Source organism: Nicotiana attenuata, chromosome 7 (genome assembly GCF_001879085.1).
Source record: "Nicotiana attenuata strain UT chromosome 7, NIATTr2, whole genome shotgun sequence".
In the NCBI taxonomy this organism is placed as follows: domain Eukaryota; kingdom Viridiplantae; phylum Streptophyta; class Magnoliopsida; order Solanales; family Solanaceae; genus Nicotiana; species Nicotiana attenuata.
Genome location: NC_031995.1, coordinates 39633086 through 39645447, shown reverse-complemented (window position 1 = coordinate 39645447; position 12362 = coordinate 39633086). Strand labels below are relative to the sequence as shown.

Genomic DNA, 12362 nt, shown 5'->3' with positions numbered 1-12362 from the left:
CACCATCTGTGAGAGAATAGAATAACAGAAGTTTAGTACTAACATCAACAGATTCGCACGACAGGAATTCAAGAATAAGAAGTTTTTCCTAAAGGTTCTGTAGCCTCCCCGAGAATAAATACAGACGTCTCCGTACCGATCCACGAGATTCTACTAAACCTTCTCATGACTCGTGAGACCTATGTAACCTAGGCTCCGATACCAACTTGTCACGACCCTAAACCGGACCCGGTCATGATGGCGCCTATCGTGAAACAAGGCCAGCCGACACAAACCCCCAAGACTACTAAGCAGTTATAATAATTCATTTTTAAGTCATTAATAAGCTGAAAATCCCAAAATAAAGAGTAGAATAGAACAGTGCGGAAACAAACACAGCCCGACATCGGGGTGTCACCAGTCATGAGCATCTAAAATCCGTCTACGAGTATGAAAAGACAACATAGTCTAATACAAAGCTAGAACAAGTGAAATAAAGATAGGAAGGAGAAGCACTGGGTTGCGAACGCCGAGAAGCTACCTAGTCAACTCCGAACAAGCCTACTGGAAAGCAAATCAGCCCTCGCTAGCGTGACCCGAGACTCCTGAATCTGCACACAGGGTACAGGGAGTAATGTGAGTACGCCAACTCAGTAAGTAATAAAAGTAAAGGCAACTGAGCAATAAGAAAACACGTAAAACACAGCATAATGCTACAGTAAAGCAGTATAAACCAGAACAATGCAATAAAATAGTAAAAGCTCATAAAAACACCTTAGTTCAGCGAGAACCTCTTTAAAACATCTTTCAGTAGTTCAAATGAGTGATGAAAACAGGAAGAAAAAGATAGAGACATAAATCAGCCCCTCGGGCAAAATACCAATTGAACCAGCCCCTCGGGCTATCTCACCATCACTCGTATCAACCCCTCGCGAAATAACATGAACAACAACCTCCCCTCGGGTAATATCACATCTCACACTGGGTACCCGCGCTCACTGGGGGTGTACAGACTCCGGGAGGGGCTCCTTACAGCCCAAGCGCTATCACAAGCCACCTCGTGGCATAACAAATCTGGCTCTCGGCCTTATAACAACAAGCCAACTCGTGTCATAGATCCATCAGGCCCTCGGCCTCACAATATCCTCACAACATAGGCTCTCGGCCTCACTCAATCAGATCTCACTCAAGCCCCTCGGTCTGACAGTAAAATAAGTACTCGGCTCAAAATCATTTATGAAATCAAAAAGAGTGAATAAAACCGAGTTATGAAAACAGTAAGAACATAGCATGACTGAGTGTAAATATTTAAACCAAAACAGTGAGGAAAAATAGTAGTAAAAGCCCCTAAGGGTCCAAACAATCGACACAAGGCCTAGACACGGCGTTTAGCCCCAAACACAATAATATTTTCCAAAATACAACAATATCAACTAGTTTCCAAGTAAAATACGCGACTTAATAGTCGCACGGACGGACCAAGTCACAATCTCCAACGGTGCACAACCCCACGCTTGTCACCTAGCGTGTGCGTCACCTTCAAATAGCACAACGAAGTGAAATTCGGGGTTTCATACCCTCAGGACAACATTTACAATCATTGCTTACGTCAATCCGGTCCAAACTCTAGCCCGCGATGCCTTTGCCTCTCGAATCGGCCTCAACACGCGTCGAATATATCCAAAATCAGTTCATCACCATCAATATATGCTAAAGGAGTGAAGCCCATACGAAATTAATCAAATTACAACACAAATCCCGAAATTAACCAAACCTGATCCCCGGGCCCACGTCTCGGAATCCAACAAAATTAACATCAATGGAATCCTTATCTTCCCACGAGTTCATGCATATCAAATTTACCAAAATCCAACCACGAATGACCCCTCAAATCCCTAATTTTAGGTCTCCAATTATAAGCCCTAGTTCTTCAATATTTACCCACAAAATTTCCATAAATTTCATGCCTAATCAATGAAATAACACCGTAGGAACGAGTTTTATGTTCAAAAATCTTACCTCAATGAAGTTCCCTTGAATTCCCTCTTCAAAATCCCACATAAAGCTNCCACGGGCCGACCTCTCCACTGCACTTTCACTGAAGCTATATCCTTTGACCTCAACTTTTAAACCTGACGCTCCAAAATTGCCACTGGCTCCACATCATAAGTCAAATCACCATCCAACTGAACCGTGCTGAAATCCTGAACATGAGACGGATCCCCAATATACTTCCGGAGCATAGAAACATGAAATACAGGATGCACACTCGACAAGCTGGGTGGAAAAGCAAGCTCATAAGCCACCTCCCCAATCCTCCGAAGTATCTCAAAAAGGCCCAATGAACCGAGGACTCAATTTACCTTTCTTCCCAAATCTCATAACACTCTTCATGGGAGAAACCTTCAACAGAACCTTCTCACCAACCATGTAGGACACATCCCGAACCTTCCTGTCAGCATAACTCTTTTGTCTCGACTGCGCTGTACGAAGCCTCTCCTGAATCACCTTCACCTTGTCTAAAGCATCCTGCACCAAGTCTGTACCCAATAACCTAGCCTCACCCGGCTCAAACCAATCGACCAGAGATCTACACCGCCTCCCGTACAAAGCCTCATATGGAGTCATCTGAATACTCAACTGATAACTGTTGTTATAAGCAAACTCTGCGAGCGGTAGAAAGTGATCCCATGAACCACCGAAGTCAATCACACAAGCGCACAACATGTCCTCCAATATCTGAATCGTGCGCTCGGATTGCCCGTCCGTCTGAGGGTGAAAAGTTGTGCTCAACTTGACCTGAGTACCCAACTCTCTCTGCACGGCCCTCCAAAACTGCAAAGTAAACTGAGTGCCCCTATCTGAAATGATGGAAACTAGGATACCATGCAAGAGAACAATCTCTCGGATATAGATCCCTGCCAACCGCTCTGAAGAATAGGAAGTACACACAGGAACGAAGTGCGCGGACTTGGTCAGCCGATCCACAATCACCCAAATAGCATCGAACTTCTTCAAAGTCCGTGGGAGCCCAACTACAAAGTCCATGGTGATCCGCTCCCACTTCCACTCTGGAATATCCATCTGCTGAAGCAAGTCACCTGGTCTCTGATGCTCATATTTCACCTGCTGACAATTGAGACACCGAGCTACGAACCCCACAATATCTTTCTTCATCCTCCCCCACCAATAATGTTGTCTCGGATCCTGATACATCTTCGCGACACCCGGATGAATAGAATACCACGAGCTATGGGCCTCCTCTAGAATCAACTCCCGAAGTCCATCAACATTGGGCACGCATATCCGGCATGCATCCCCAATACCCCATCATCACCAATTGTCACATCTATGGCATCGCCATGCTTAACCCTGTCCTTAAGGACAAGCAAGTGAGGATCATCATACTGGCGCTCTCTGATGCAATCGAACAAGGAAGACCGAGAAATAACACTAGCTAAGACCCGATTGGGCTCGGAAATATCCAATCTCGCCAACCGGTTGGCCAGGGCCTGAACATCAACTGCAAGCGGTCTCTCCCCAACAGGAATATATGCCAAACTTCCCATATTCACCGCCCTTCTGCTCAAGGCATCAGCCACTACATTGGCCTTTCCCGGGTGATATAAGATAGTGATGTCGTAATCCTTTAACAACTCTAACCATCTCCGCTGCCTCAAATTGAGATCCTTCTGTTTGAACAAGTGCTGGAGGCTACGATGATCGGTAAATACCTCGCAAGACACACCATACAAATAATGCCTCCAAATCTTCAATGCGTGAACAATGGCAGCCAACTCAAGATCGTGAACAGGGTAGTTCTTCTCATGGGGCTTCAACTGACGAGAAGCATAAGCAATAACTCTACCCTCCTACATCAACAAACATCCAATACCCACTCTCGAAGCATCACAATACACTGTATATGAACCTGAAGCTGATGGCAAAACCAACACTGGAGCTGTGGTCAAAGCAGTCTTGAGCTTCTGGAAGCTCGCCTCACACTTATCCAACCACTGAAATGGAGCACTCTTCTGAGTCAATTTGGTCAAGAGTGATGCAATAGATGAAAATCCCTGAACGAACCGACGGTAATAACCCGCCAAACCAAGAAAACTGCGGATCTCTGTGGCTGAGGACGGCCTAGGCCAACTCTGAACCGCCTCTATCTTCTTCGGATCAACCTGAATACCCTCACTGGACACCACGTGCCCCAAGAAAGCCACTGAACTGAGCCAAAACTCACATTTGGAGAACTTTGCATAAAGCTTCTCCTCCCTCAATCTCTGCAACACAACTCTCAAATGCTCCGCGTGCTCCTCCTAACTACATGAGTATACCAGAATATCATCAATGAAAACAATAACGAACGAGTCAAGATAAGGCCGGAACACGCTGTTCATCAAATGCATGAACGCTGATGGGGCATTGGTCATCCCAAAAGACATCACAAGGAACTCATAGTGACCATATCGGGTCCTGAAGGGTGTCTTAAGAATATCCGATTCCCTGATCTTCAACTGGTGATACCCTGAACGGAGATCAATCTTGGAGAACACTCTCGCTCCATGAAGCTGGTCGAACAAATCACCAATGCGAGGCAGGGGATACTTGTTCTTAATTGTGACCTTGTTCAACTGCTTGTAATCAATGCACATCCTCATCGTGCCATCCTTCTTCTTCACAAATAGAACAGGCACACCCCAAGGCGAAACACTAGGCCGAATAAACCCCTTATCAAGGAGTTCCTGAAGCTGCTCCTTCAACTCTTTCAGCTCCGCTGGTGCCATACGATACTGTGGAATAGAAATGGGCTGAGTGCCCGGCACTAGATCAATACCAAAATCGATATCCCTGTCCGATGGCATGCCCGGCAGGTCTGCAGGAAACACATAGGGAAAATCCCTTATAATTGGAACAGAATCAATGCTGGGAGTCTCTGCACTGACATCCCTCACTTATGCTAAATATGAAAGACAGCCTTTCCCAACCATACGCTGGGCCTTCAAGAATCAGATTACTTGCTGGGAACATAATCAGACAAACCTCGCCACTCAATCCGTGGTACACCCGGCATAGCTAACATCATTGTCTTGGCGTGACAGTCTAAAATAGCCCGGCACGGAGATAACCAATCCATGCACAATATCACATCGAAATCCACCATGCAAAGTAACAGAAGATCCACTCGGGTCTCAAGACACCCAATAGACACAACGCACGATCGATATACACGATCTACCATAATAGTATCGCCCACTGGAGTAGAGACATGAACAGAAGAAACGAGGGACTCGCAGGGCGTATCCAAATAATGGGCAAAATATGATGACACATAAGAGAAAGTAGAACTAGTGTCAAATAACACAGAGGCATCTCTGTGGCAGACTGAGACAATACCTGTAATCACCGCATCTGAAGCAATAACATCAAGTCTAGCTGGGAGTGCATAGAAACGGGCCTGACCACCACCTGATCGACCTCCCCCTCTTGGGCGACCCCTAGATGACTGTCCTCCACCCCTAGCTGGCTGGGTGGGTGGTGAAGTAATTGGTGCTGAAGTCGATGGCTGACTCCTCTGCTGAGATGAACCCCCAAGGCGACGAGGATACTGCCTCCACATATGTCCCAACTCCCCACACTCATAACTACTCCCTGGTGCCGGAGACGGGGACTGAAGGGGACCTCTAGCACCAGAATGACTAGCAGATGCACCTGGCGTAGAAGAGTCCTGAACTGATGGAGCACGAGACGAACCCTGGGCTGGAAGGGCANTAATGATCACGATTATGGTGGAAATGGGGAGTTCCAAAGGCACGCAGGCTAGGTCAGATACAGTCTAGCAGGCTACTCTGAACCCAAATCAGGGCGTCATTCAGCCGTCCCATCCCCATATCTATGTAAATAATATATTTTGTTCTATGTGGGGATTTCCCTCCTATATTAAAGGGAGTCCTTATCATTTTTGTAAGGGTCTGTTGCTTCAGCTGCTCCACAAGAAATATAAGACAACATTCTCTCTGTTCTCTTACTTACTATCTTGATATTATTGCTCTCATTTATTATCTTCATTATTGTTCATCGTTTATCGCTCATCATTGGCCATAAAGAGACTAAGCCTCCCACCAAGTGAAAGCAGCTCCCGTAAACTAAAAAGTAGTGAATACGACCCCACTAGTCTCCAGAATACCCGCGGTGCGAAGAATCCTCTAACACCTATCCAAGAAACCCTGGGCATCCTCGCCCTCTACACCACTGAAAGTCGGAGGTTGGAGTCTACCAAACCTCTACAATCTGCGCTGCTCGTCCTCTGGCATAACTGGAGCTACATAACCCTGAGCAGTTGCCACCGACTGAGCTAGTGGTGCCTCCGGTGTCTGCAATCCCTGAAAAACCTGATCGAGTGTGCGAGCGGCGGAAGTCTGAGTGCCTCCCCCGGCCTGAGAAGTAGCTGCCGTAGTAGAGACTGCGACTGCCTGAGCGAGACTGGTGCACACTGTCAAGATCTGAGCCAAGGTCTCCTGAAGACCCGGAATGACAATAGGCACGACCGGTGCCTGAGCTGGCGCTGCTGGAGCGTCCACAACTGGGACCTGATCCTGAACTGGGGCTGCTGGTGGATCTGCAGGTGCTGCCCTAGCTGTTGTGCGAGCTACACCCCTGCCCCCACCACGACCTCGACCGCGTCCTCGGCCTCTAGTGGCCCCAGCTGGTGGTACTGGTGGTCGTCCATCCTGACCGGTAGCGCGTGTCCTCACCATCTGTGGGAGAATAGAATAACAGAAGTTTAGTACTAGCATCAACAGATTCGCACGACAGGAATTCAAGAATAAGAAGTTTTTCCTAAAGGTTCTGTAGCCTCCCGAGGATAAATACAGACGTCTCCGTACCGATCCGCGAGACTCTACTAAACCTGCTCATGACTCGTGGGACCTATGTAACCTAGGCTCTGATACCAACTTGTCACGACCCTAAACCGGACCCGATCGTAATGGCGCATATCGTGAAACAAGGTCAGCCGACGCAAACCCCCAAGACTAATAAGCAGTTATAATAATTCATTTTTAAGTCATTAATAAGCTGTAAATCCCAAAATAAAGAGTAGAATTGAACAGTGCGGAAATAAATACAGCCCGACATCGGGGTGTCACCAGTCATTAGCATCTAAAATCCGTCTACGAGTATGAAAAGACAACATAGTCTAATACAAAGCTAGAACAAGTGAAATAAAGATAGGAAGGAGAAGCACTGGGTTGCGAACGCCGAGCAGCTACCTAGTCAACTCCGAACAAGCCTGCTGGAAAGCAAATCAGCCCTCGCTAGCGTGACCCGAGACTCCTGAATCTGCACACAGGGTACTAGGAGTAATGTGAGTACGCCAACTCAGTAAGTAATAAAAGTAAAGGCAGCAGAGCGATAAGAAAATACGTAAAACACAACATAATGCTACAACAAAGCAGTATAAACCAGAACAATGCAATAAAAAAGTAAAAGCTCATAAAAACACCTTAGTTCAGTGAAAACCTCTTTAAAACATCTTTCAGTAGTTCAAATGAGTGATGAAAACAAGAAGAAAAAGATAGAGATATAAATCAGCCCCTCGGGCAAAATACCAACAGAACCAGCCCCTCGGGCTATCTCACCATCACTCATATCAGCCCCTCGGGCAATAACATGAACAACAACCGCCCCTCGGGCAATATCACATCTCACACTGGGTACCCGCGCTCACTACGGGTGTACAGACTCCGGGAGGGGCTCCTTAAAGCCCAAGCTCTATCACAAGCCACCTCGTGGCATAACAAATCAGGCTATCGGCCTAATAACAACAAGCCAACTCGTGTCATAGATCCATCAGGCCCTCGGCCTCACAATATCCTCACAACATAGGGCCCTCGGCTTCACTCAGTCAGATCTCACTCAAGCCCCTCGGGCTGACAGTAAAACAAGTACTCGGCTCAAAATTATTTATGAAATCAAAAAGAGTGAATAAAATCGAGTTATGAAAACAGTAAGAACATAGCATGACTGAGTGTAAACATTTAAACCAAAACAGTGAGGAAAAATAGTAGTAAAAGCCCCTAAGGGTCCAAACAATCGGCACAAGGCCCAGACACGCCGTTTAGCTCCAAACACAATAATATTTTCCAAAATATAACAATATCAACTAGTTTCCAAGTAAAATACGCGACTTAATAGTCGCACGGGACGGACCAAGTCATAATCTCCAACGGTGCACAACCCCACGCTCGTCACCTAGCGTGTGCGTCACCTTCAAATAGCACAACGAAGTGAAATCCGGGGTTTCATACCCTCAGGACAACATTTACAATCATTACTTACCTCAATACGGTCCAAACTCTAGCCCGCGATGCCTTTGCCTCTCGAATCGGCCTCAACATGCGTCGAATCTATCCAAAATTAGTTCATCACCATCAATATATGCTAAAGGAGTGAAGCCCATACGAAATTAATCAAATTACAACACAAATCCCGAAATTAACCAAACCTGACCCCCGGGCCCACGTCTCGGAATCTGACAAAATTAACATCAATGGAATCCTTATCTTCCCACGAGTTCATGCATATCAAATTTACCAAAATCCAACCACGAATGACCCCTCAAATCCCTAATTTTAGGTCTCCAATTATAAGCCCTAGTTCTTCAATATTTACCCACAAATTTCCATAAATTTCATGCCTAATCAATGAAATAACACCGTAGGAACGAGTTTTATGTTCAAAAATCTTACCTCAATGAAGTTCCCTTGAATTCCCTCTTCAAAATCCCCCATAAAGCTCCAAAATCGATTTAAAAATGGTGAAGAAAGGCTGAAAATCGCGAAGGATGAAATATATACTTTCTGACCCAGGCTTCTCGCACCTGCGGTTCCTTTACCGCACCTGCGGTACCGCATTTGCGGCCAAAGCACCGCATCTGCGGTTTTCACTTAAAATCCCAATTCCGCACTTGCGATCAAACACCCGCACCTGCGCTATCGCAGGTGCGCTCCAATAGCCGCTTCTGCAGTTCCAGCTCCCCATGGCCAATTCCGCATCTGCGACCCTATGGGCGCTTACCTGCGGTCCCTAGCCACAGGTGCGGTTATGACAGCAATAGAGAACTTGAGCTGCCAAACCCAACTTAAAATCTCACAATAACCACCCGAAATCACCCCGAGGCCCCCGAGGCCCCCGAGACCTCAACCTATAGCACGAACAAGTCATATACCATTATCCAAACTTATACCAATCTTCAGAACACCTCAAACAACATCGAATCAACCAAATAACATCGGATTCAAGCCTAAGGTTCCAAAAATCTTCCGAATTCCGCTTTTGATCAAAAAGTCTATCAAACCACGTCCGAATGACCTAAAATTTTGCACACACATCCCAAATGACACAATGGACCTACTGCAACTCCCGGAGTTCCATTTCGACCCTTATATCAAAATCTCACCTATCAACCGGAAAACGCCAAAAATCCAATTTCGTCAATTCAAGCCTAAATCTACTACGGACCTCCAAAACACATTCCGATCACGCTCCTAAGTCCCAAATCACCTCCCGTAGCTATCCGAATCATCGAAATTCACATCCGAGCCCTTTTCCACATAAGTCAACATCCGGTTGACTTTTCCAACTTAAGCTTACTCAAAGAGACTAAGTGTCTCAAACCTTACCAAAACCTCTCCGAACCCGAGCCAACCAATCCGATAGCACATAATACATCTAAACAAGACAATAAGAAACAAGAATGGGGAAAATGGAGCGGTAACACATAAAACGACCTGCCGGGTCGTTACAAAGAGCCCCCGCTTACGAAAGGAGAATTCTTTTCTAATTATTCCAACTATGCTTGCTCCCTCTTGTCTAAGGAAAGAATGAAACCAAAAGGAATATTCTATAACCTTTTATGTCCTATATATTGTATGTGATAAAAGGAAATCAAGAGGAAGAAAGCTTTGTATTTTTATTTATTTATCAAGAATCAAATATGATGTGTCAATCACCACCTTGCAAAAATAATTTAACTTTAAACTTCTTATTTTTACCTTAATGAATAATATAAATCCTTTTTTTAGACCACTTATTTCAAAAATATTTTTTCCTCTATTAAACTTCCTGCTCAGTCAAAAATTTCGGCAATGATTTACTTCTGATATCTTGTGACATTTTTTAATTATTTTGCCAACATATACAATTCTACTTATTCAACCCCACTCCCCCACCCCCCAAAAAAAGAACTTTCTTCCATTAGTATAACTGTAGAAAAAAGATATCCGAAATACCTAAAGAAAAATGAAGAAATGCTTTTGGGAGATCTGAAATGAGAAAACTTAGAGCAACATTGGTAGCTAACCACCGCGCAGAATCTCTTAGGTTATTGACTAGTAGAATCATCATCCACTAACCAATGTCAACTAGTCACGATTCATGAATCCTTTTAATTTTCGGATCTTGCTATTACAAACAAGACAAAGTACTTCGACTACCACTGAACTCTGTTTTGATATAGCATCAGGATTAAGAGGCATGACAAGCAGATACCAATGAGAAATAATTGTAGTTCCGATAAGAAAAGGTAGAAATACTAGTTTGAAACATATGAAACTATCGAGATGCATGTACATGATTACACCTTTAGATCACATCCTAAAATTTCTTTGGATTGGAATCAGAGAAGTAGGCAAGGTTGCCAATAGAAACGAGTATGGGGTAGACTACAAAATTTGGACTGAAGCAATTAGATGGAAAAAGTAAACTGGGAAGATTCACTTTCTTTAGGCCCAGATATATGCCTGAACAAATGTCTCTTCCTCTTGCTCTCATCTCAAAGTTGAACTTTGGAATACTCAAGGTTTCTCTCCTGAACCAGTGAACATGGATTCAGGAGCAAGAGGAGTAGGTGTATCCAGCTGGTAAAGGTTGAGTGCAGGACCAACAAATCGGAATAGTATCCAAGCCCCAATTATAATAAAAATAGAAGCATAAGCAAATTTGTTGAGCCAAAACAAAAGGCCTTTTTCTCCCACATACAACTCCAATGCTTTCTCAGTCAGAGTCATGGATTCCCAATCCTTAGGTGGAGGCTTAGCCTTGGGAGCTTGTTTTGCTGCATTAATCATTTCTTCTTCCTTCTGCTTTCTTCGTTTTGATGAACGTCTTCGGTACCGAATCTCCAACGTGTTTGGCGGTGTTATTGGTGGTGTTATGGGTTGTGATTCGTTGCCATTATCATTGATGCTGCTGGTTGCATTGTTATTGCTATCACTGCTGCTGCTTCTAATAGGAAAACGAACAAAGGATTGAACATGGCGTTGTTGAGATTTGGAGGAAATTGGTATTGGGATTGTAGTGAAGTGTTTTGGATAGGTAGAGAGCATGTTGGTGTTCATTTTCATTGCCTTTAGCAGGGGAACTTAGTTAAAGCATCAAAGTATGAGGCCAGGAGACGCACAATGGTTTTTGATTACCTTATCCTTTTATCTCGACTAATGAGGAGACCCATCTCAACCTTTTTCTCTCTTTCTTTTTTAATTCTAAAATTCTTAAATGATACTATACTAATGGAACTTTGACTAAACTGTTGATATTTTTTTATAGAGTTCAATAACTAATAAAATTTCGGCACACCCTACCGGACTTTTTGTTTTCTATTACTATATTAATTAACTAAAGATTTCCAACGCTATAAAATGGATTGAGTCTTAAATGACATAGATATATATATATATATATATGGACGAAATGAGATTTGAGGAGTTTGAAATCAAGAACTATGCTGGTAAGTCTTTGAAAAATTAAATCAAACACATAATTTACTGGATTATTGTATTCGTTTTATTGGTCAGACAGTGTAATCACAAATCAAATATGAATTACATCATATAAAATGACAGTCTAAAATCGTACTTTGTTACAGAGACTGTTCTAACACTTTTCCAGGAAGAAATCTTCACAAAACTTTGTTTACCTTGAAAATGATAATAACAATTAGATTTGATTTTTTGATTTTAAAAATATGTGATCTATTTTTATGCTACTTGTTTAGGCAATAGATGCTAAGTGAAGGATTGGAAATTAAGACGATAGCTTGTAGACAGCTTGTTAACCAAACCGAATAGTTGGGAATCGCGGTCTCGAGCTTGCGTATACGGGGCCTCGAAGTCGAATCGGATGCCCGATTGAGGGCAGTCGATGAAGGACTAACAGTTATGAGAGCTGTGATTGCGCCTCTTTATGACCAATAATGAGCAATAAATGAAGAACAATTAATAGAACACAATGAATACAAGCAATAAATGTAAATAAAGGAACCAAGAGAATATGTTCAAGCTAGAGAGCAGAGAATGTTCTTGTATTGAATGTAGTGTATT

General features: G+C 43.8%; 1 protein-coding gene across 1 annotated transcript; it reads right to left on the bottom strand.

Moving 5' to 3' along the window:
- On the bottom strand, window positions 10534-11488 carry LOC109228964. Its single transcript, XM_019394241.1, has one exon. It carries the CDS (start codon window positions 11385-11387, stop codon window positions 10839-10841), a length of 549 nt encoding a protein of 182 aa, XP_019249786.1. The 5' UTR covers window positions 11388-11488; the 3' UTR covers window positions 10534-10838.

Bases quoted from the DNA above. Each gene is read 5' to 3' on its own strand.
- LOC109228964 (XM_019394241.1), bottom strand. From the start codon at position 11,387: ATGAAAATGAACACCAACATGCTCTCTACCTATCCAAAACACTTCACT.